This window comes from Coffea eugenioides, unplaced genomic scaffold, assembly GCF_003713205.1.
Source record: "Coffea eugenioides isolate CCC68of unplaced genomic scaffold, Ceug_1.0 ScVebR1_1472;HRSCAF=2325, whole genome shotgun sequence".
NCBI lineage: Eukaryota > Viridiplantae > Streptophyta > Magnoliopsida > Gentianales > Rubiaceae > Coffea > Coffea eugenioides.
Window position 1 is genome coordinate 12,611 of NW_020861877.1, and position 26,342 is coordinate 38,952.

Genomic DNA, 26,342 nt, shown 5'->3' on the forward strand with positions numbered 1-26,342 from the left:
TGCAAGTTGACCTTATTGTGAATGGTGGGAATGTTGTACACAAAAGTAGATTGTATTTTGATCAAAATGATGAACCTAATTTGTGTTTCAATGAGGAAGTGTCCATATCACATAATTGTATCTTTGGAATTAATGTTAAACCTCAAGAGATGAGCATGAATGATTCACATTTAACCCCTCTTGAGGAGTATTTTGAAGGAGTAGGTTCTAAAGATACCATCACCCAAGAGGGATATGCGAGTGTTCCTTTGGAGAATTTTCAAGTGGTGTTACTACAAGGTAATATCTATGAAATACTTGGGATAGGTAAGTCTCTTCTATCTGTTACATCATTTGATTATGTGGCTTTTTCTCTCAAGTCACCTTTTATTGATCTACCTCGATCTAAAATGGTGGATTATTCATTAACAAAGTCTCTTTGAAAAGTAAGATGAAATAGTCAAACTAATGACTATAGAAAAGCGCTTGTTAAAATAGTCCATTTGATAAGTTACATGCGTTTGATATAGTGCATTGTTCTTTACAACAATAGGTTTTGATTTGAGGCAAAAAGCGAAACCAATGGAATAATAACTTCTTGTTGTAGCAAAATTGCAAAAAAATTGTAGAAAGTGAATACACACCCTAAAAAATGCACTCTCAGCCCGTGTTTTAACCCTGCATTTTAGTGTATCTTCATAATTTCTGGAGAAAACGTACCCTTGAATACGCACCCTTAGCCTGTGTATTCAGCTTGCATATTTCAACTTTCCAAAAAAGAAAACTTTGCTTAACATGCCATTTTTCTTCTTTTTATGGTCAAAATACATGCGCTTCACTTATTTTTTCAAATTTCTTGATCAATCAACACTTGCATTCACCATTAACATCGTTTGGAGTAGTTTTTAACATTCAAATGCATCATTAATTACATCATTAGTGTGTTCAATCTTCATGAGTCCTTATTCCATTCAATTGCATAAAGTTCATGTTAAGGCTCATTCGAAAATGGTTCAATTACATTTTATTTCACTCATATAACTACTTTGAGATGAATTTCTTTAACTTTGCATGGTAGTTTGCATTTTCACCTTTTTGCCTCTATTCTCATTCTTGCATAAGTTTGCATGATAAACACATGAAGGTGATTTACCATGTATAAACATATTAAATGAATCCATATGACTTGTTTTTGAGGTTCAAAGCATACACGTGCATATTAATTGCATGGTGAATCATTAGGGTCAATGTAGTTCATTATTTAACCATATAAGTATCATATGCACTTCTTGGATCTTAGTAGTAAAGTTGTTGCTTTTGTTTTCAACTTTTTGCAAATTAATGGTTATTACATGGAACTTTTTCAAATTTTGACTTTCATTTATGTAGGTAATGGTTGAAATTCAAGAAAGATGAGGTCATTGTAGATCCAAAACAAGAGGCCAATTCACTATAGAGGAAGTATTTATTTTACTCTTGCTTTTTTCTTTTCACACATGAAGGACAATGTGCACTTTAACTGTGGGGGGGGGGGAAGAGGTTTATTACCTTCTTAATTATGGTTATTTGAGAAAAATATTCAAAAAATTTTCAGTTTTGTCAATTTTCAAAGAAGTTCCATGACCATGAGTAGTCAAATTCTTCCTTTGGAGTAAAATTTATATGACTTAAGAATCTCATTTCTTATTTCACTTTGAAATAACTCCTATATGACTAGGATCTTTGTTATGAAGAAAGTATATCTTGTAAAATAGAAATAATTATGCCTTGAATTTTGCATGCTTGATAAGTTTCCTATCTTAGTTAAATTTCACTATTTGAGTGATTAATATGGTCAATATTTGCATTACTTTTTCTATAATCATTCTATATGAGGGAAGTTCCTAGAAAAAAAGAAAAGAAAAAAGTGAGGAAAAGAAAAAAATTAAATAAATTTTTACTCCATTGATTCTTGAAGTTTAGTAACCAGAAGTTTTCATTGACAAATGTCAACTTTCGTATAAAACGGCTCTTGAATTATGAGTATGCAAAGCAACTCTAGTTAGTGATGAAATTGAGTAACTAGAGGTCTTCATATGCCAATATCGATCTTCATGTCAAAAGATATCTTCACTACCTGAGGAAACTATTTATTATATAGTGAATAAATCCCTCTTTTGAGTAAATAAAGATTATATGGAAGTTGTGTGTCTTGACTTCGCCATATGAGTTGGTTAAAGGTGAAATTGAGTTAAGGGGAGGAAATGAGTTGAACAAGTCTTAATTCTTGATATAATTCTCTGTCCTTTACTTGTTATTGAGGAAATAAATTTGAAAGACACATATGCAAAAAGGGATATATTTGAACTATTGTGATAGTTTGTAATTCTTATTGCTTGAGGATAAGTAATAGTTCAAGTATGGGGGAATTTGATAAGTGTGCATTTTGAGTGATTTAAGTATGTTTTATTATTTAATTTTGGTGTGTTTATACATTTTTATAGCTAATTAACTAGGTTTCTAATAAAAATATGCATTTTATGATTTAAGTGTGAAAAATTGCATTTCTATATGTTCAAATAGTTAAAACTTCATATTTTTGTAGGTTTAATTATTCAATCATCAAATGGAGTGATTTGAGAAGATATTTGAACGGTTGTGAATAATTTGAAGTGATTTAAAAAGAATATAAAGTGCAAGATGTTTAAAAGATGAAATGCAATCAAATATAAAAGAAGAAATTACTAAAACAAAAATGATCTTTAACGGCATTTAAATGTGTCAATATAGATAATCTAAACTGATACTTTATCTTTCCTCACACCTCGGACGAGTGTTGTTGTGACGACCTCACCTTCTTCTAAGGCGTACTCTAAAAGTTAGCGGATTGCCTGCCTGGCTCTCGCCAGGGCTCACTAATTTCACATTAACTTCAGAGATAACAGTTGGATAACTCCCACTAATTTTTACATTAACTTCAGAGATACCATTTTGATAAAACAAAAACCAACCATTCAAGTCTTTTACAATACCCAGTTCAATACAAAAGATTCAACCGTAATATGAAACTAAAAGGATGCACAAACACAAAAGCCTTCACGCTAACTTTCTAGATCCCTCGTTCTATCCCCGACCACCAATTCCTGTAAGGAAAACAAACTAAATAGTTAAGTTAAAGCCCAGTGAGGTTTGCCGAGTAAATAACAATTAATAAACACTTGAATCAGTACAATTAAGCAAATAGTGCACATTTCACAGGACAATCACATTCAATGGATACGCACTTCTCTTGAGAGTCATTTCAATGTCATTGAGCATTCATTTCAGTGTCAAGAGACACTCATTTCAATACCATTGCACACCCTCTACTAATTCACCCCCTTATGTCCTCCAATACAATAAACAATCCCCTGCGTTCAACAATCAATTCAATAAACTCCCAACTTCCAGGTAATACTCGAGTATACCAAACAGTTATCCAAAGCTTCCGTCCTATCCGACCAAGCCCTTTTGCTGGCTCAAATAGTCCGTTGAACAGAGGGTTTTGGGGCCCAGTTCAGCCGATGTGATAAAGTACACATACAACTTATATTCATGCACACTTACAGTAGCATTTGATCAATTATCAACTTTCAAACTCAACTAAGTCGAGTGCGATAAAGTATACCCCCCGATTTAGAAGGCGAGGAACAATTGATATACACATCATAATGAATCACTAGCAATTTTCATAATAGGTACATTTATCACATAAATTCACTTAAGGGAACATAACCAGTTAAGCATATAAATTCGGCAACACTCACCAAATATTTAAATAACTACTCTCGGACTTCAGGGTTGTTTTCTGGCTCACAGCTACTTCCTGAAGCAAGTTAATAATTTCAAAGGAAATATATAATTTGTAGATGTTCACTTATTATTCTTATAACTACTACAAAAATGTCATTTTATGACATTTAAAAGCGTCATTATGGCTCGATGTAATGACGTTTGATCTATAATGACGCTCAGCTAGAAACGTCGTCCATTCCAACGTCACTATAAGTTTATGACAGTTGTACGAGTCCTAATTTGTAGTTATGTTGGCATTTATAAACGTTATTATTTATCGTTTTAATGACACTTTTAAATGACAAGAAATGCTAGAGAACAGTTAATGTTATATGAATCTAAAGTGATACTCGATGCCTGTCATATATTGGATCTATCATGACGCTTCTATTATGTACGTACAATAAGATATTATGACACATTTGCAGTATAAGTAGAATAAAATATTATGACACTTTTATGGTGTAACTAGATTAGGTTGTTCTGACACTTGTTAACATGAAAATTTGTGAATATTATGAACCGCAAAACTCGAAGTGGTGACATTTTTAAGTATCAATACATCATATTGCATTAGCCCTGTATATCATCCGAATTTTTATACCCAAAAGCAGAATCACATTTCATCCTGCCTGCACAATATAGATTCTAATTTTTGGAATAATAAAGTTATTAGTACCACCTTATAAAGGAAAACCAAGGTGATTTACATTTTCATAGTAATTAGTGCAATACAAGCAGCCAAACTGGTGCAAAAGTACATCATCCAAGCAACTTACATGACTACTATGTCAACAAATTACATGCCAATTCAAAGATTTTTCAAAAGTTATGAGTATTGCAGTAGCATTGCCAATACATATCAAAGAAGCAATAGTTCAACAAGAACTCAACAAAAAATGCATTGACAATGTCTTCAAAAAATAACCATTTGACCCAAGGATCCTTTAGTTTTCTCCAAGAATCACCTACAAGTGTCATAAACCAAGAAATAGGAGTTACAATCACATCTACAGCTCTTCTTTTACAGTTTTAATGTTAGAAAATAAATAAAAACTAAGTTAAACAAATGATAAAGATAAGATAAAAAGATTACTAGGTTTATTGGCCAAGCAATAGCTACTCCAATTGCATCTCCAATCTTGCAAAAATTATGGTATGGCCTCATTAGCTCTTTATCATTCTCCACAGACACATTCACATGGATTTCACACCAATGTGATCCCAAAGGTGTGTCACCAACTTCAGCAGTTGGATCCAAATTTCTAACCACTCCAACAACACAAATTTTGCTCGAATCAACCATGCTTCTTATTGTAACTTTATCCCCAACCTTGAAAACAAATTTTATAAAACATATAACCACATATAAGAGAGCAAGTCTTGAACAGATATTCAATACACAGTACCACAAGAACCAACCCAAAATGATAGCCACAACAAGTACCAAAACCAAAGTGCAGTCCATTACAATCAATAATGATATCCAAAACAAGAATCTCAACAATTAACATATAGCAATTACAAACATGTTCATGAAAACCAGTAGGATCATCCTTTGTTCCTTCCCACTGTAGATGCTTACAAGTGTCACATTTTATCTTTGATTCATCTTTTTCCCAATACAATGTGCAATCATTAGGACATGCATCATATTTTTCGTATCCAAGTCCTAGTTCTTTCTTTATTTTTTTTGCTTCATAATAAGAATTGGGTAGATTTACACCTTCTGGGAGTGCTTGCCTCAACAAATCAAGAAGTGTATTAAATACAAAATCGGGCATTTTGCTGAAACATTTAATATGTAACAAGCGGACTAGAAAAGATAGTTTAGAGAATTGCGGGCAATCTAGAAAAAGGGGCTGTTTCGAATCATTTATTAAATTGTAGAATTTTTCTGCATCAATTTCAGCTGTTCTGTTTCTAATCTTTCTCCCATATCTTGGTCCTGATTTAGAACTCCTAATGCATCTTGTAACAACCCCTGCATATCATCTATGGGATTGAGTGGTGGAACTTCATTTGATGAGCCATGTGAAGATGTATGATGCAAATTCGAAGATACCTCTCCATGAGCTAACCATTGAGTATATCCCTTAATAAACCCTTTTCATATCAAGTGTGATTTGGCCTGCTCTCTCGTGACAAATACCCCATTCCCACACCTAATGCATGGGCATAAAATCATCTCCCCTATACTTCTATTCGTAAATTCAAAATCAAGAAAATCTTCTAAACCAGCTTTATACTCATCACTTGTTCGTGACATACTCATCCATCTTTTATCCATGTTCACATAGATTCTAATTATATATAAAAAAAAAAGGAAAGCTTCATTAGCATCTACAAGATATTTCTACCTAAACTATTACTGATTTTTACATAAAACATTTACTTAGATAAGAAAACTAATTTCAACGAGATTAATAGAGGACACAAATCACTCATGGAATATCTTCTAAAGTAAAGATACCAAAAGTATCAAAACAGAATGTTAGAACCAATCCAAGTGTTCTAGACATATCAAAACAGAATGTTCACATATCCAGGTGTTCTAGACATTTGAGTAATAAGAACTAATCCAAAAGTATCAAAACAGAATAATATCAAAAGGAAAGACAACAAAAGTTCAATTCCAGATTGTAAGACACAAACTATCAAACAGATGGTAGGCACAAAAGAATAACAGTCTGCGGAATTCAAAATTAGTCCAATAATGTAGCCAATATCAATTTGAGATAGAGAACTTAAACAAAATATTAGCAACCAAACTAATCAGCAATAGAAGTTCTACCAAATTGAAAATAACTGCCACGAACTTTAATGTATTGGTAACCTAAGAGTAGCAGAAGAAGCTTAATGTATAATTTTGGTTACCAACAATTCCAATTTGCTCCAAGTGGAAAGGGACTCAACGATCAGTGCTCGCTAGATGGAATTGAAGATGATGGCCGCTACAAAGTTGAAACTGCATTGATGGAATAAGCTTGACTTAGTCACCACTTTTTTTTAGTCACAAAAAGAATATTATATTATGGAAATGAAGCCTGAAGAGGCAGAACAAAATGATACAACATGATCCCATATAGTTGTGGTATGCATTAAGCAGAAGATGAGTGACCACAAATTACAAATAGTACATCTATCCTTCTGTAGTTCTCCAAAGTGTCTTAGACAAAGCATCACCGTCTTCCTACTAAAATGCCGCCCTTAAGACCAACATTGAGTTTCATGATCCTTGTAGACTAGTAACACTTTGACAGTGAAAAAAATGTGGCGTATATGACAATGAACCATATAGATATACTCAACAGATCCGTAGAAAGAATTGCAAGACCTGCCAACAAGCAACAAATTTTTTTTCCTTGGTTTGGTTTTTGGTGCTGCAATTTTGAAAAAGGAATTAGAAAAACACAGATGAGATGTCAATACTCAAAAAATGAAAAAAACATTTATGTCAAAAAATTATTGAGCAGATATGAGTAATTTATCATCACATATCAAGCTTATTAAGTAAAAAGAAGTTTCTAATGTCCAGTACGCAAACCAACTTTTTCAATTTTTCAATATTACTATTACGCATGAAAGGGGAAGGAAATTGAACTCTATAAAATGCAAGAATGGTCAAACTAGACTTCATTTTGGCCATCATATGCAAATCTTGTCATCACGCATGACCTATGCTTCAACTATATAAATAACTGAAACCTGATGCTACTGTGTTAAACTTCTCTGTATCGCTAGTTCTTATAACTTCTGAGCACAAGGAAAAAAAAAAGTTTTGGTTCATTAGTTGCATTAATAAAAAAAAATCTGGTAATGGGAAATAAGATGGAACATGGGCAAGAGAAGGAACAATCTCAGCAACCAATCCGTTTATTGACCCCATATAAGCTAGGCAAATTTCAGCTATTTCATAGGTAAATCATCTTCTCTGCATTCATTCCTTGGTCCGTCCATTCACTGGGCCCATCAATTCCAGGTATGAAATCTATTCCAGGACCAATCCAGTTAAACTAACAACGGTAAACTCAAGACCATTTTCAGCCCCCTCAACATAGATCAATCTCTCAATTAATTGCTTTTTTTTTCTAATTTCAGTGAGTTGAAGGATAAAAAAATTTTGAAACAAAAGGGAGGCAAATAAATCAATTTCCGACATCCACGACAAGGACTTTATGCTCCGTTTCCGACATCAATTTCTCACAGAGGTGGGACCCAATGAATCCACCGGCGCCAATCATGCAAATTGTCATCGACTTTATTGCATTCCCATCCAAATCTACTCTTCCTGCCATTTCGTCTTCCCAAAATCCTTAATCCTCCGTCACCCACCTTGCTCCTACCCCATTTCCCATGTGTCCCCGGAGAAGAAATAAAGTAATAAAAAAAGCTATCAATTTTGTCTAAAATGTATAGGTTACCTGGTAGTAATCTTCCTTCAGATGTTGTTGTAAGTAGGAGAACAAGTCCTGAGACTTGTTGGCGATTTCCAATGAACACCGTAGCTCCACTGTTGCTAAAAACCCAGATACCAATTCCCGTTCAAACTCCATGCTAAATTCCATGTTGTTGATTATGCTACCTTCTTAAAAGTTTACATGTTTGTCTTCAAATTGGGGAGAATTAAAAATCGGGTGGAAGAAAGAGAAAGAGATGAGGGATTCGGTGGTGAGAGGGGTGAAGGATTTAGGTTTTTTACAGAGACAGTTAATGTGATTGAAGGTTCTAGGAGAGAGAACTGGGATGAACAAAGAGTAAAGTACATTGGATTCATTGGAGTAGTTAGAATTTTTTCCCCAAAAAAATGGCGCTGAAGTGCAGCGCCATTCTCTTTCCCGCTTTTGTTTTCACTTTTTACTTCTATTTGGATAAGTTAGAATGATACGATGTCGTACTCGTCATTTTCTTTGTCACTTTAATGACGTTCCCTACTGCATGTTACATTAACTTGCTGTTGTGACACTTTTAGGAAAATGTCATATTAAGGGTGTGACTAAAGGTGCTTTTTGTAGTAGTAATTACCTTATTGTTTGAACTATTAAAATCAAGTTTGACTTTAAAATACAACATACAATATATTCACTATTCATTCTACATTTTATTTCGAAACTTATTGACTTTATCATTTTAACCAAGAAATATACATATACTCTAAGGTTATAATTTATAGATATTTAAATTAGGATTAAACTATTTTCCACTTAAGATTCTAAGATTCAAGCTTAGGTACACTCCATTGGTTCCCGTTTAACCTAGTTAGATTCTAGGGATAATTGCAGAAACTTCCCCTGAGGTTTCTGACACTTGCACTGACCTTCCCTGTAGGTTTTGAAATGGCATTCAGCACCCCTGAACATGAACAATTCATTGCAAAAACCTCCCCTGAGGCTTGATGTCCCATTAAAAAATTATTTGTAGAAGTGAGATCAGAAATTTCTTCCAATTTTGCCCTGATCTTGCTTGACAATTAGTATTAACAAGGCAGGGGTATAGGTATTAAGGATCAAGCAAGTTCAGGGGGTATAAATGTAACATATTTTTCATTCCAATATCTAACTTGGTTGGATGAGTGTTTCGGAATTAAATGCAATTAAATTTCAAATTTACCCCTGATATAACAATTCTTATAAAACAAAAGAATTATACATATGACAAATTAACATCTCCATAATTGTAACTACAATAGTTATTAACTTTTTTGATAAAATATAAGAAAATCATAAACCATAACAAAAATTAATACTAAAAAATAAATATAGTGGCTGTATTAATAAGGAGTAAATTCCCAAAAAGAAAGAGTTTTTAAACTAACTTTCTAAAGGGTGGCGATTTTTGAGTCTCTTCCCAAAGGGTGAAAAACGCATCGAAGGAATGCGTTCTTCCAAATAAAAATGCAACTTTCAAATACGTTATTTTAATTTTCATAAATTTGTTTAAATATGAAAAATTAGTTAAATAACGCATAACATACCAGCTCTTTATGGGAAACTGGCAGGTTTTGTAGTATGTTTTATACCAACTCTTTATGGAAAACATACTAACTCTTTATGGGAAAAATTGGTTAAATAGCGCCTAAAGGAAAACTAGTATGTTTTGTATTTAACATAAATTAAATATGTGAAAGTTTAAAAAAAAATTGCCCATAACATACCAGCTCTTTATGAAAAACTGACAGGTTTTATATTTAATGTGCTATTTAACCAATTTCATTGGCCTGTGGAGCTAATTAACCAATTAGCGCATTAACTAATTAGTTAATTAGATAAACAAAAATTAGTTAATTAGTTAATTAATTAATTAGATAATTAGTTAGTTAATTAGTTAATTAATTAATTAGATAATTAGTTAGTTAATTAGTTAAGCAATTAATTAGTTTATTAGTTTAACATGCAAATAGTTTGTTAGTTTCGGACAGACAACAGTTTTAGTTAATTAGTTAATTAGATAAACAGAAATTAGTTAATTTAATTAATTAGATGATTAGTTAATTAGTTAATTAGTTAATATTTAATTAGATAATTAGTTAATAGTTAATTAGTTAATTAGTTTAACTATGTAGAAATAGTTTGATTAGTTAATTAGTTAATTAGTTTAACTATGTAGAAATAGTTTGATTAGTTAATTAGTTAAATAGATAATTACATAAATAGAAATTAGTTAATTAGATAATTACATAAATAAAAATTAGTTAATTAGATAATTAGTTAGTTAATTAGTTAAGCAGTTAATTAGTTTATTAGTTTAACATGCAAATAGTTTGTTAGTTTCGGACAAACAACAGTTTTGGTTAATTAGTTAATTAGTTAATTAGATAAACAGAAATTAGTTAATTAGTTAATTAATTAATTAGATAATTAGTTAATTAGTTAATAGTTAATTAGATAATTAGTTAATAATTAATTAGTTTAACTATGCAGAAATAGTTTGATTAGTTAATTAGTTAATTAGATAATTGGTTAATTAGTTAATAGTTAATTAGTTAATTAATTTAACTATGCAGAAATAGTTTGATTAGTTTAATTTGTTTAACAAATTAAATGTTGGTTTTGATGAAAGTACTCAAACCTTTCACCAGGTAAAGTCAAATACAATTGGGGGTACTCTAGTAAATTCACACATTTTTACATTTTAAATTGGCTCCAACTTTTTCTAGGGGAGGTTAATGCTATTTCAAAATTGATAGGGGAGGTCAGTGCAAATGTTAGAAATCTCAGGGGAGGTTTCTGCAATTTTCCCTAGATTCTAAATTGTTTGTAATTTAAATTTTATTCCACTACACTAGCCTCCCAAGTTTTATAGTCTTTAAAATGCTTGTGAGGACAAGCTTAAATGATTAGAAGCCATTTTATGTATATAGCTATAGCAAGTTACCTTAGAGTCTCTAAAAACATCATATAAGGCTTAACTCATTACAATTTCGGCCAACCAACGAAATTCCAGCAGTATCACTTCAAACTTTCGGCAAAGAAACTGCATCTTTCAATTACCTAAAGCACTGAGTACTTAATATACATTTGGCCCAGCATAAATCAGGGCAAGTAACACCTAATTTCAGCAGATTGTTCAACCAAAAGCCACGCACAAAATCTGTCATCAGCTATGGCATTAATCATTAACTCTTCCAGCAATATAGCAGTTTGGTTTACAGCTTTTTCCTCCCTAATTTCTTCAGTTTAACCCCAACTCATTGTGCCAAATACAACTATTAAACTACAGAGTAGCCTTAAATGTCAGATATGAAAATTCACAGAGTTGGAGTTTGAAAGGAAAACTGATCAGGAGCTTATTCTCCCTCTCGGCCATCTTAGCAGATTTCATTAGCTTTCTTCGCCAAATTCAGCTAGAATTTCCAAGGTTTTTTTATTAGCTTCAAATGCAAATATCTGTTAAAACAAGAGATTAACATATCTCACGCATTTGCTGGTAAGTGTCTCCAAAATATCAAGCGACAGTTGCATAATCTGTCCTCATTCCCTCGACACAACATTTTCTAGCAGGTAAGTAGTTACTAATCAAGTTTTCCTTTAGCATAACTTACCAGTATCTAAAATTCATCATGCATGTTGGGATTAATGTGTTAGAAGGTGTTTGAGCCACAAGATGATATTCTGCAATCAAATTCTATAGAGGAAGAGAGGAAACTTCCATCTTCACTACAACAAAAATGGCCTTTAACGGCATTTAAAGGTGTCAGTATAGATAATCTAACCTGACACTTTACCTTTTCTCACACCTCGGACGAGTGTCGTCCCTTCCAATGTAGGGATAGGTATGTAGTATTCAAATGTGTCAGAAAAACTATGATGTTATAACATCTCATCTGCCAACGAAAATTCCTTTTCTTGATAATCGAAAGTGTCAGGATAGCGATAGTTAGTAATAAGTAGGAGTTTTTTTAACGGAGCTATGCTGACACTTTTAACTGCCAGGAGTTTTTTTATTTTTTTTGATATAGAAGCAACCTGCGGGTAGTGCTCCCTGCTATACATTCCGTCAATCAAAAAACCCAAAGGACTTGTAAAATTATCCCAAAGAACAGAATGCATATAGTAATCTAAAAGCAAAAGTCAATGCTCAAATATAATTTGTTGAACTAAAAGTCAATAACAAGTACAAACTTGAAAGATTCCCTAACAAGTATAATTTGTTGAACTAAAAGTCAGGTAACGTAATTGTACAACATTAGCAACGATTCGCGAGAGGTATAGTAAATATATATAGTACATTGTTTGGGCGCCTATAAAGCAGGATATTAAAACCGAGCAACCCATACCGTCAGCGAACTAATCAAAGTGAAGTCAGCTCCATGAATTTATGTCTAATGTGATAATTGTCTGCACCAGTAAAGTACTTTACGGGCATTTTCTTTGAACATTAGAAGCTCCATGTTCCTCAAACCTGTTAATCGAGAGATAAAACAGACTGAAAATAGGGAGAAAAAAAGGAGAAAAGTTGAATATTGAAAGGTAGAGTAGATGTAAAAGCTTACTCAGATTTTGAAAACCACATTTGCTGAAAGGAACCAAGTGACGCCAATATACTCCCACCTATCCAAACAGTGAATGCAACAAGTTAGTCGACGCGCAGCATACTGAGATGCATCTAAAGCAATGTAGCTTCTAAATGCAAAGAAATGTCCACTTCAATCATAAAGCAGAAGCAAATTGGTCTAAATATGCAACTTTGGAGGAAGCACCGAGGCACATCTAGACTATATCGTAAGTAAACATATCAAATACTGTAAATTTTTGTATTTGGAGAAATCCAGCAATTTGCTAACTATAACAAAGTTAATTCTCCTAAAACATCATTTAAATATTACATGCAAAATTATTGCATAAATTTGCCCTGTAAATTGTATTCTTCCCCATTCAAATTCTCTTACCTTTCATTTTTAAACATCCCCAAATAAAAATTCAGAAAAAATCAAAGCATATAGTTTTGAGAGGGCTTTCGACTTTCTGAGAAACTGATGGACCATTTCTCAAGTTGGAGAAGAAAAGCTCATGAAGAATATATATGCAATTAGCACAAAGAAATTAGTCCGAAATGAAGATCATAACAAGGTGAATGTAAAGAGATGTAGAGTGACAACTAGATACCATTTTCAAATAGAAACTCAACTTTTTCAGGAGAACCACGTAATCTCCTTGCAGTAATTTGCAAAAGAGCACCATCTATAAGCATGTGTTGTACCACTCTTGCAATATTTTTGGTATCATCAATTCCAAGATGGTGACTTCCTAGTAGCGGAATTTGGAGTTCCCTCATCATTGAACCATTCCTGGAGCCTGACAATCAAAAAGTTTATCACTACAATTTGAGAAGTTTAACACAACTTGGTCTAATCGACAGCAGCTGCAAACGAGCATTGGGCTGAGATGAAACACTCTATAAAATGCATAAACTCACAGACCAATCTCACACTAATGCAACGTACTCTGAAAGTAGATTGTACAGTAACATGGTGGTCACACAACTAAATCATGCCAACCTATGGTTCACAGAGTGTAATCAACTCAGCTGAATCCAAAGGGAATCATTTCGGAATCAGAAATGTGTAAGTACAGCAAACTCACCCTTCACTTGCCAAAGAGAGATCAAATTAAAGAAAAAGGCTAACATTCAATAGTCAGTCATTAAATACGTATTGTATAAACAATATTGTAGACACCAAATTTTTGTCAATTTTTAATATTTTTTCAAAATTTTTCTATTTAATGAGTTATTTATTTTCTTGCATTTTAATTTACATTTTTCTCATTTTTGCAGGTTTGTTTTAGGAAAAGAAGAAAAATTAAAAAAAACAACAAACAAACAAAACAAAACAAAAGAAGGAAAATTAAGAAAATAAAAAAAAATCATTCTAATCATTTTGTTTCATCAGAACCACTATTAACCCATTTTTACACTCCATCTTCATTAACATTTCTTCCCATTTTGGTAAAAAATTCATCATTGATAGCCCATGCATACTTCTTGTCTTTGGAAAAAAAATCATCATTTGGCCCAACTTAACACTCCTAGTCAAGACATCACTCGGCTCTCCCTATCACAGAAGAGAAGCAAAAAAAAAAAGAAACAAAAAGCACTCCCCAACTCTCTCCCTCTCTCGGACTGGGCAGAAGAAAGAAAACAGAACAAAAAAGAAAGAAAGCTCCCTCACTCTCGGCTCTCTCCCTCACAGAGCAACAAAAAAAAAACACACAGAAAAAAAGGGAGGCTCTCGACCCTCTCTCTTGGATGGACCGAAAAGAAGAAGAAAAAAAAAAGGAGAGAAAGACTCCACCATTTTGGCTACAAGTCTCTCTCGGCTCTACCCCAGGGGACTGGACAGACAAGCAAAAACAAGACCAACACTCCAATTTTTCCTCCAGAAAAAAAATCCCTCTCGGCTCACTTGGGCAGAGGAGAGAAACACACAAAAAAAAGAAGCAAGGCATCAGAAAAAATTCAGCCAAGGCAATTCCATTTTCATTGAGGTATTTTTCAGTTTTTTTTTAAGCATATTAGATACATTTTGGTTTTAATTTATCTTGCTTTTGCTGGTTTTTATTGTTGATGTTGTATTGCTGAAATTTGGGAAATAGCATGAACTAGATTGAGGAAAAGGAAATGTTTTTTATGCATGCATGTTAATCGTTTGAAAAAATACCAAAATGAAAAGAAAGAATCTTAGGGGACTGTTTTGATTTATTTTAGTCCTTTTATGTTGTTTTCTTGTCAAAAATAAAATTATATTTGTATTGTAGGAGTTGTAAGGAGGGTTTTGGCATAATTTTTATGATTTTTGGTGAAGATGTGAGGGTTTTAAAAAATAAAAACTGAACTGATTTCTTGGCATTTTGGTCACTTTTGGGTCATTTTCTGTAAAAACTAAGTCCAAAAATGGAACCTACGCGAAAAATGGAGTGGGGAAGTGCATTTTGAGAAATTTTGGCGACTGAATAAGTCGCCGGCGACTGCCGCCGGAGGCGGTGGCGCCACCGGCGGCCACCATGGCCGCCAACTGAAGTAAGCTTCGGATGGCCAGAGGAGGAGAAGAAACGAAGGAAGAAGAAAGAAAGAAAAGAAAGAGAAGAAGAAAAAGAGAAGAAAGGAAAGAAAAGAAAGAAAAAGGGTTGGGCTAATTTTTATTAATTTTGGTGGGCTTGTTTCTGATTTTCGAATGGGCTAGAAGGTCAGAGCCCATGTATTTTTGGTTGGGTTTGAGTGATAGAAGACGGGCTGGCCTGTGTGTTTTGGCTTGGACTTTCGGCTGGGCTTAGGTAGCATCCGGCCCAAATAAATAAAAATGATGGCCCGATGGCCTTTTTCTTCCATATCAGAAACCGAAATTTGCACTTTAATCTCTGATCTTTGGAGTAGTTTCACTGTGGCCCATAACATTTTAAATTCCTTTCAACTCGGTCCTTAAATTAATTTCACTTTGGTCCCTGAATTTTATCTTTTATTTAATTTTGACTCTTAACTTTGGAAAAATATGATTTTTGTCCTCAAAAGTTTTTCAATTTTTGCAATTCAGTCCCTGATGAATTTTGACTCTCTTTATTATGATTGCTTCTTTTCTTTAATAGCTAATTATGTTACTTTTGAACATATTCAACTTGTAATTTTTAGATGTTTTAAATTTCTTTATGTTTGACATATTAGCGTGAGCTTAGTACTTTTATTATTATTGTTTTTTCAATTAAATTGGTGCCATGATTCTTTTGTTCATTGTGAGTATAAATAGGACAATTTGACTCCATTTAGTCACCACTTCAAACGGGAGGTACCCCTATTTTTATTATTTCAATGTCAATTACGTGCTCTTATGTGCTCTTATGTGTTCCTATGTGTTTATATTTTTATATGCTTTATTTATTTGATTTAAATATTCATTCAAATTTTCTTATATATGTTTTAGTTAATTTTTACAATGATTCAAGAGGCATTTAAATACCTCAAAAATGTAATAGATAGGATAATTAGATTTGTTTTATTATATTTTTCCCTTCTAGATTGTAGTTAGGCGCTCCCCGATGTAATAGATAGGTTACGTGTTTATGTGGCTTATGTGTTATGTGTTTTATCCGCTTTTCTTAGGATTTTGGCATCTAGATATTATGTTTACGTGTTATATGCTACGTGCTCTTATGTGTTTATTTGTTTTAATTTATGTTTTATTTGTTTCACTATGAATTGTTAATGCATGACGTCACCACACTAGTCCAACGCTAATTGTGGCTTCTCCCTCCGTTTACTTGCTAGTCCAATGCTAGTAAGGATTTTTAGAGATGGGCTAGTCCAACGCTAGACCCTTTTAGGTCGTCTTGCGCTAGATTCATCTTTGTGTGCTATTCACTACATTTTCATGCATATTTTCATTTTTAGGATCTTTTCTCATTTGTATGATATTCCCTATTATATTATCTCCTACCCTCTATAGGTGCTAATCATGTCATTTAGAATTGCATTTCATTTAAATTAGTTCATTTGCTTGTTCATATTAGGAGAATTATTTTTCAAACATGGGAAATGGGTGATTATAACTTTTTAGTTTAAATACCCTATTAATCCATGTATAAGAAAATTATGTCACGAGTTTTTACCTCCCGTACCCTTTATGTTGCATTCCCTTTTTCTTTGATCACTTATATATGTACATAATTTAATTTCTTTTCTTTTATTTTAATTTCATCATTCGCATACTCGTGACACTTTCAAGGAATCATTTTGGCCTTCGCAATTAATGCGATTGGTTCAATTAAACCCTTGAATGAACATTGTGTCCCTTTCGATATTTTTATAAATTTAGATTTGCATCCATGTAGGAAACATCCAAACGTGATAAAATTAAGGGTTAGATTAGGAAAATTTTGACTAAACCTCGCAACTAGCTTAGACTAGGTTGAAAGGGTGCCTTAGGTTTGAGTCAATTAAACCTTTGCCTTCCCTTTCTTCAACCGTGACTCCCGAACCTATTTTCTCTTGTTTTCAAAGACCTGGAGTTGTCAAAAAGGGTTTTGATTTATTTTATTTTTGTCAAAAAATATTTTTTGGGTGACTTGGTACACCAAAACTCCATACCAAGTGGCGACTCCTATTTTTTCTTAAAAACCCTTTTAGACTAAATTTTGGACCCAAATTATCGCATTCTTTTTAAGTCCCATTCTAGGTCCCCCTGTCACTTATTTTTAAATAAGATCACATCTTTTATAAATCACCTTTATATTTATTTTCCATCGCGAAAAATGGGGCGCGACACCTACAAACGTATGATCATCGATAATTGAAAGGTTCAAATAAGCAAAAATTCTTAAATGTGTCTCTCTTCTTCTTCTTCTCCTTACTAAGCTACTGCCTAAATTGTTGATGCATTAGTAGATTTCTTTATCGACACTCATTTAATATTTCAAAAACAAAAATCAACAAAAGCGGTTAAAATTGGGAAAGATTTCATGCAGAATAATGGTTTCATTTCATGGGAAAGATTTCATGCAGAATAATGGTTTCATTTTTTCTTAATTTTGCAAATTCATCATATTTTCTCAATTGAAGTAGAAAAGTGAAGAAAGAGTCGCAGCATTATGGGAAAACCAATTGGCAAAATAAAGAAAGGAAGATAAAGTAAAAAGGAAAATGAGACTCATATAGTGGAGTACTTTTTTTCTCTCTCAATAGGATTAAATGACACAAAGAAGATATGAGATGAAGTAAAATCGAAGAAAATAGGGTTATTATCACTTTATCCCCTTGAACTATATTACTACTATCAATTTACTACCTAATGTTATCTTTTAATCATTTTACCCCCCATAGGTAATCCAACTCAGCATATTAACAAAATTTGGACTAAAATATCCTTTTATTTTATAGTATTACTACATTGTTAATATCACTTTATTTCTTTAAATTATAGTGATACGATCATTTTATTTTCTAACATTAATTTTAGGCATTTTACGCATCATTGATCTAACCACTATGTTCAAAAACTTTTAAATGTATTTACCCCTTTTAATATATAATTAAAAATAAAAATTTTTGAAATGGTTATTCTTTCTTTTTTTCACTTTAAGAGTTTCAAAAACATAAAAAATAAAAGGGTTTTCTCAGGTTTCTTTTTTTACACTTATTAATACTAGGAAAAGAAATAGACATATGAAAAAAAGGAGTCAGAAAATTAGATTTTACAAAAAAAAAAGAAAATAAGAAAGAGTCTAACATTATCATGTTACTTTAATGTCGTCAGGATTAGAATTGGTATAGGTAGTCACCAGAAAACAAAAGTAATTTTAAAATAACCAAAATATCGAACTCTTTCTTATTTGTATTTAAAAAAAAAAGAATTGAGATATCTCTCTCTCTCTACACCACAATGTGATAATAATTTTAAGGGCTAAATATACGTTTTCACTTGAATTAACAAACTTCGTTGAATTTGACTATCAACCCTAGAGTAAAATGATTAAAAAGTAAAGTTAAGGGAGAAATTGATAGTGGTACCAAACGTTAAAGGGTAAAGTGATAATAACTCAAGAAAATACACAATGACTAATATATTGTCGTTTTTTCCCTACCAAAAATGAAAAAAATTATTTGTTCAGTATATTTAAGTAATAATTTTATACTCAAAGTACGGTGCCCTAATCTGCTTTTAAGAAGGGGGAAAAAACAAGGGTAAGGGTTCATGAGAATCAACCTCGAGAAAACTACACATGCATGGGTGTTATTGGTTAATTGTTAAAGGGAAATGATATTCAGTTGGAGATTTGATTTTAGATATGAAGTAGTTGTAACTTGTATAAAATAGGAAGTTACGTGGAGTTTAAATATATTTAATATTTTACCGTAAACATAAATTCTATAAACCAGGAACATACTCCATCGTATAAGCTAGCAACATATCAACAATTTAATTATTTAGAGTTAAACGCAAAATGCACCCTTTCAACTATTTTGTGCTGGTAACCTGCCCCCTATTCTATTTTTTTTTTTTATATATATACATAAAAGTTTAAGTGGGTACGACTCTTGTCGTACGGGTCAGGGCATACTTTCGGGAGACTTTCCTTTTTATACATATATATAAAAGTTTGAGTGGATACGACTTTTATCGTACGGGTCAGGTATGCTTTCGGGCGACTTTTCTTTTCATATATATACATAAAAGTTTGAGTGGATTCAACTCTGTTTATGCGGATCGGGCATGCTTTCGGGAACTATAGATAGCTTACAGAGATTATGCTCTCTATTCAATTAATTGTAGCAATCCACGGCCTGACGGTGAACTGCAGCAATTAGTTTCAAAATTCCTTTTTTTTTTGAATTGTAATTGATTGTAGCTGCCTCACTTCCATATTTGTTTTCTTTTTTTTTTTTTTTTTTTTCTGGTAGGATCTTTAGTTTAGCTATATTATTTGGCTGCTAAGTTTGTGGTTTACGTTTTTTGGTAGCTTATATGCATATATATTCCTACTATGAATGTTTTGATATCTGTTAGATTTTTGGAGCAATTTTGTTATGCAGCATCCTTTAATTAGAATGATTTTGGCCAAGACTGAATTGTTACTAGATTTCTTTGATTATAGGACGAATTTCTGATAACCATGCTTAAGCTGAATTATATTTGTTTCATTTGTTGACTGATTTTATCTGCCGGCATTCTTGCAGTTTATTCCAAGGTTATGTTTTTATTGCAGCGGTATATATGTGTTTTTATGTGTTGTTATTTATGTTGGAAGAAGAGCATGCAAGGAGGACAACAAAAAAATCCTGCATTGTAGCAGATTTTTTTTTTTTTTGGCTGTTGTTTTTGGATTCTATGCCATCTGTCCTGGTCATTCTTAATGGGTATTTTGTTAGGCTCACTTTCCTTCTAAGGACTTGTATGGTTCTTTTGTTAACATAGGACTCCAAGTGGTCAATTAACGAGCTTCGACAAAGTAATCTTGTTCTTAAAATGGTACTAAATGGAATTCTTTGTTATTCATTTTCTCATTCTTGATAACAGAGAGAAAAGTAGCAGAAAGTTTTGATCTTGATGGAATCAAGGGCAATACTTGCCACTGGCTTTGGACCGAGGAAGGTGAGACAGGATCACTCTTACTAACACAAAACAAAAGAAGTTTCTTTCTTGTAACTATTTGCTAAAGGAACATATGTTTGCTGCTGGATCCTTTTCTTCCTCTCTTCCTTCTTAATAGTGTGCAAAGATAGGGCAGCCCCTCAAGGATCAGATTAGTCGGCTTCCAGATGAAATTCTTGTTTATATTCTGTCTTGCCTAACGCTAAAAGAAGCTGCCAGAACAAGTGTTCTTTCAAAGCGTTGGATAGATCTATGGAGGTCCATGGCTTGCCTTGATTTTGATGCTTCAAAAGTGCTAAAGAAGATGTTCTCAATATCCAGCTGGGGAAGGTATGCGGACTTTGTTAGAAAGGAAAGGTGTAAGTATGTTGAATGGGTTGACAAGGTGCTGCTTCAATCAGACAAGTCCTTGGCATTAGATGATTTGAGAGTTGCTTTTTGTTTGGACAATTTTTATGGAGACAAGATTCATAAATGGCTTCAGCATGCATTTGCAAGGAGAGTGCAAAGGCTAGAATTGAACCTGTTTGCAGATGATGACCCGCCTTCTTCTCAAGAATCATATACTTTTCATTATGAACTTTTTTGCCTTAGCAGTGGTCAATCTCAACCTGGTTACTCTGAAATCCATCATCATGCACAGATTGGCTTCAAGTCCCTTAGAGCATTGAGTTTGAAAAGTCTGAATGTAACTGGGGAGGTACTGGAATTCTTCTTGATCAATTGTCCATTTCTTGAGCGCCTGGTAGTGGAGGCCTCTTCAGTTTTGATCAACCTTCGAGTTTGTGGTCCATCTATTGCCTTGAAATATCTGGAGGTATGCTGCTGTTTGATGTTGCAATCCATTATTGTCAGCGACACAAATTTAGTCTCCCTTAAAACTACCGAAGCACACCATCTTGTACTTCAGAACGTCCCCATGCTTGTGAATGTATGGGTTTCTGGGAATTCCCGTAACTTGGTCAGGGATGTTACTTCTTGGCTTTCTTGCTGCTTGTCAAAACTAGAGGTTCTTACTTTACGTGCCAACAAGTTTCAAGTTTCACAGGTTTTTTCTAGTTATTTAATGGAACTCTTTGAAGAGATTCCTTTCCAACTATTGTTTATAATCACTGCCAACTGCTTGCCTTACTGGTTTGATTTTGCTTTCTTCTTGTCTGATCATCCTAGGAAAAAGGAATTGTTCATGAGCTTCCTCAACTTACTAATCTGAAGGAGTTCGTCTTAATAGCTTCTGCATCAAAAGATCACAGTTTGATTGGATTTACTTCTTTGATCAGGGCTTCGCCCAACTTGGAGAAGTTTGTGCTGAAGGTAGCATAATGCTGTACTAATCTCAGGCATTGCTTTCTTTTATTGTCTCGATTTGTTTTCTTGAGCCTTGCTTTAGTTATTCTTGTATTTCACCGTGGCATTTGCTGTATGCCATGCCATTGAGCATTATACTCTGGGACTTGAACATCCTTATGATCATGAACTTTTAAATGCAGTTTAGGATCCCAATCAATTCTTGAAAGCGAGAAAGCAATGATTATACTAATATTCTTGGTATCAGACATGCTGTTTCTGTTGCCGCTCCTATTCTTTTCTTTCTTTTTCTAATTTGTGTTGGGTACTCTTAGCAGATTTTCCCCCGTTCTTTTTGATCTGCAATATTTTAGTTATTGACAGCTTAATCTGTTTGCAGCTGGAATCGTGGTGGGATGATATGGTCAGGCGAGATAGAAAGTTGAAGAAAGCTGCTAGCTTTCCGCTCCAACATCTGAAAGTGGTTGAGTTGCTTGGATACTATGGTCGCAGAAGTGAACTTGAACTTGTTGAATACTTCCTCGAAAACGCTATTGTCCTCGAGAAACTTATAATTGACCCTCGTGATCCTCGTAATGTCACTTGGCCCAAAACGCGCAAGGAAAGAAAGCAGGAAAAGAAGCAGGAAAAGTTAGCTAGAATTTGTGCCAAGCAACAGATCGAGGGATTAATACCTTCACATATTGAATTTTCGATTCTATAGTTGCAAACAGCAAATGCAGCTAAATTTAGGTTCATGTACAATTAGTTTTAGCGATTGCTTTTAAGTTATCTTATTTATATCTGTGTTCCTTAAAATGTTCAGTAGACTACAATATCTTTTTTTTTTTTTTTTTTTTGTGAGGAGGTTAATCAAGTGGTTTTGGTCATCTGTAAGACATTCCTTGTTGGCTTAAATTTTACCAATACAATATGAAGGTGGTGATAAAGTTACGAACAGTACTGGTTCGGTTGTAGTGTTATTTGTGTGAACTTTAGGAGTGTTGTGGTCTTTTGATATTGGGTGGGAGTGGTGTTGCTGGAAATTCATGATTCCCCATGTTTTGTCCTCGGACAGCAGCAAGTTTAGGACGATGATGAACCACTGCTCCAAAGCTCTGCAAATCTCCATTACCTTTTCTGCCAGCTTTTCTTTTTCCCCTTATTATCTCCTATTTAATTGTCCTCTCCACTGCTTCTTTCTCCATAATTTTATCTTGAAATCTACAGCAATCCGCAGAACCTCTCTCAATTTTCCTTGCACGCACAACAAAATGGTAAGCACCTTTTCCTATTAATCCCATCTCACTAATTCCATTTTCGGAGTGTTTTGTCCTTTTAAAAAAAAAAAAAAGTGTTCTGAGTTTTATCATTGCTTGGGTTTTCAATTTTCATGTGAATTGGTGAATTTTTTCTTGAGTTGGAGTTTGACTACACTTAATCTCATTAATTATAGGAAGTGGAGAAGTGGACGATGAGGAGGAGAGCTCCTTCCCTCGACATTAGAGGAAGATTTGTAGTTGCATGACGTCAGACGCTTAAACTTTCCAAAGGTACCTAATTATGTCCTTAGTGGCTTAATTTCCAACTTTTCTTACTAGAATGTGAATTTTTTGTCATTATAGAATTCAAGTGTGTTCGCTTAAACTCAATACATATGCTTAAACGAATTGTTGAAAGAGGTGAACCCTCCATTAACTTTGCATAGATACCAAATGATGTCCTCAATTGCTTGATTTCCAGCTTTTCTTGATACAATAATGCTAATTTTCCCTCCATTTAAGAATTCTTCAAGTCTATTTCCTTACACTTAGTACATAGGCTTATACGAGCTGCCAAGATAGGTGAAATCTCCATTAACTTTCCATAGATACCAAATTATGTTCTCAAATGTTTAATTTGTAGCTTTTCTGTCTAGAATGTCCCCTCCACATTTAATCTTATAGCTTGACTTGGCATGTTACCAAGTATTGCCTCTTTTAGTATGACTTTCATATTCTGTTTACTTTGATCTTCTCCTTTTAGGTTTCTATTTTGATCACTTCATGAGTCACAACTTGCATTTTTCCATAACCTTAATCTACCTATTACTCAATTTATTTGTCCGAGTTAAACTATTTACAGATAACATACTCCCTATATGATTGGAATACTCTATTTACAGAACAAACTTTTCAATAGACAGTTAGTTCATAGTGCCCTTATTTCACATGTTTCTAAACCATTGCCTCTTTTAGTTTGACCTTCTAATTCTATTTTAATAACTTGATGACAACTTGCATTATTTGATAAATCTAATCTGTCTCTCATTAAATTCATTTGTTATAGTGCCTTCATTTTATTTTCAATTTCATTCAGGTGCACATAACATCCTTCACTATATGTATAAATTACTGTCTGGAAACCACCTGGACTTGTTGCTTATTTTTTAGTAGATTATTAACTCATAATGCCTCTATAAGGTGGAAGATATATATGAGGTTACGTAGACTATTCAATAAGTTTAGCTTATCAGCTTAGACACTTAACGGTTAACCTGCAAAGATCCGGGTAAACTGGTGGAGTTACCTTAGATCCGGGTGTGTGTGTTTCTTTCTGTTGTTGTAGTCAAGCAAAAACAGGCGAGAGGAGTGTTAGTGTGTGGTGGGTTCTTCGTTAAGGCCCTTAAGCCTCCCTCGTTCCCTTGCCCCATAAAAAGCTTGTCCCACATCGCTTTGAGAGGTGTGCGTGTGTTTGGATTTAAGGTCCGTGAGTTTACCCAGAAGTCAGCAATTGCCTTTTGGGTAAACTGGTGGAGTTACCTTAGATCCGGGTGTGTGTGTGTTTCTTTCTCTTGTTGTAGGTTAACCTGCAAAGATGATTTACAAAAAAAGAAAAAAAACTCCAATAATTTCAAGTTCCCAACTGCAATCGAGTGGAGGAAACACTTGAGCAATTGTTTTTCATTATGTACACAATAATAAGACCTTTACAAATTCAAACGTAACTTAGCTGTAAAAGAGTGGCCAGCAAAAGACTAGAAACAACCATAACATAGCAGGTGAAAGGTTACAAGCAGTTCAACTTGCAAGACCACTCCTACTTTTTGAGGCTTTTACAAGATCAAAGAACATAATCCAAATAGGATCCACAAGGCAAAGTTGGAAGTTCACTTTTCCAAATTTCTCTATTTCCCTTGGTCTAATCAAACATACAGTCAATTACTTTCTTGGACGTTTCATTTTGAGAAGATGAGAAACTCCTGCCACCACATGCAGCCGACTGCTTGGGACACCTGTTTTTGCAAGTGCCCTCCCATCTTTATCCAGTAGGACAAAGCAAGGCACATACTTTATGTCATAATAGAGGAGCTGCAGGAAAAAGATACCAACATCTTAATTAAGACCATTCGAAAAAATGCTGACATGAGAACAAACGCATGAAAGCTCAAGTGATTAAGAGGAAAATCAGACTTTTTTTGGCTTGATCAAGTTAAAGATCTGATGCAACTAAGGTAAACAAAAATTGCACAGAGAAATTCCCCAATCAAATGCATCATAAATGCCCCAAAAAGGTGAGGTCACTACATTGTCATTTTGCTCTTTTAGCTCAAGAAACAACGAAAAGCTTCCATTAAATTGCGAACAAAAATGGAAATTAACAAACAAAAATCTCCTCTTCAAGTTGTTACATACACGTTAAACTCTTCTTGACCCAGCAATTCACGAAAAATAAAATCATGATAACAAGGATGGGGTTGTGACTTGTGAGTACCTCAGGTAACCATTTATCATTCTCTGCATCAGCCATCACAATGTTAAGCCAATCAGAGTTCCTATTCTCGACTTCCCGGACAAAATTAAGTAAAGAACTGCAAAGCCTGCATTTGGGCGAGTAGAATTCGATGACAGTTGCCTCCTTTCCAGCAGCCAGGGCAGCTGCTAGCGCTCTCTGCTCAGCCTCCCCTTGCTCTTGCCACGTCAAAATCTTCTTCTTTCTAATACCCTTTTCTTTGATTCCAGCCTGTAACTGGACTGGGATCTTAAGCAACTGATTTGGAGATTGTGATATGTTTTTGACGAAATCAAATGCCATGAAGCCAAGGTTATGAAAAGATTTAAATAGCCAAGGGGTATCGAACTGGCAGCCAGTGGAACTTTTCGGGCTCTGATGAGAGGTTATATCCCCTGGCCAGTTCCAGCAAAATATATGGTGCTTGGGATTAGAACCCATCTTTATTCTTCAAAATGCAATCTTTTACGCTCTAACAGCCTCATCAATAAGTCCCCGAAACATATTCCAACTATCCTATAAAGATAATACAATACAACAACGGAGAACAAAGGATCAAGATTTGAAAAGAACCAGCTATAAGATACCACATAGAACCAAATCAAGTCCGCCAAAAAAACAAGAAACCAATAAAAAAAAAAAAGGAAACTTGCATTCAAGATTCAATTGTCCCCCCACCCCAAAAAAATAAATAAATAAAAAATACCCCGAATGAATTTACAGGGTAAAGGTGGTACAAGACTCACAACAGAAATTGCTGCCTTTTTTACAACCCACCCTACCTTAAAACAAAAAATTTACAAAAACAAGTTCACAGTTTTTTACAGTAACAATTACTGTCAACTGGCAAAGAGAGCTTTCGAGCTCCTCCAACTGTTCAAGAGATCACCAGGAAAACTAACAAATTCTAGGAAAT

The 26,342-nt window shown here is 33.7% G+C and overlaps 2 protein-coding genes and 1 long non-coding RNA gene across 7 annotated transcripts; 1 reads left to right on the plus strand and 2 right to left on the minus strand.

Moving 5' to 3' along the window:
* Positions 1-12,345: 12,345 nt before the first annotated feature.
* On the minus strand, positions 12,346-13,535 carry LOC113755414. Its single transcript, XR_003465644.1, has 3 exons — positions 13,420-13,535; positions 12,785-12,842; positions 12,346-12,693 (listed from the first exon to the last, which is right to left on the minus strand). It is a non-coding gene; the product is annotated as an uncharacterized LOC113755414 (long non-coding RNA).
* Positions 13,536-19,548: 6,013 nt separating this feature from the next.
* On the plus strand, positions 19,549-22,618 carry LOC113755412 (F-box/LRR-repeat protein At3g26922-like). 5 transcript variants are annotated; one of them, XM_027299419.1, is made up of 5 exons: positions 19,549-19,566; positions 20,294-20,368; positions 20,487-21,416; positions 21,539-21,682; positions 22,056-22,618. In XM_027299419.1, the coding sequence occupies exons 2-5, from the start codon at positions 20,324-20,326 to the stop codon at positions 22,377-22,379; spliced, it is 1,443 nt and encodes a 480-aa protein (XP_027155220.1). In that variant the 5' UTR covers positions 19,549-19,566; positions 20,294-20,323; the 3' UTR covers positions 22,380-22,618. The 5 variants fall into 5 exon arrangements, with proteins under 5 accessions (XP_027155220.1, XP_027155222.1, XP_027155221.1 ...); XM_027299421.1 differs by lacking the exon at positions 19,549-19,566 and having other exon boundaries at positions 19,693-20,368; positions 20,487-21,185; positions 21,279-21,416; XM_027299420.1 differs by lacking the exon at positions 19,549-19,566 and having other exon boundaries at positions 19,693-20,368; positions 20,487-21,377.
* Positions 22,619-24,668: 2,050 nt separating this feature from the next.
* On the minus strand, positions 24,669-26,065 carry LOC113755413. The gene is made up of 2 exons (XM_027299423.1): positions 25,409-26,065; positions 24,669-25,005 (listed from the first exon to the last, which is right to left on the minus strand). The coding sequence occupies exons 1-2, from the start codon at positions 25,865-25,867 to the stop codon at positions 24,856-24,858; spliced, it is 609 nt and encodes a 202-aa protein (XP_027155224.1). The 5' UTR covers positions 25,868-26,065; the 3' UTR covers positions 24,669-24,855.
* Positions 26,066-26,342: the final 277 nt, after the last annotated feature.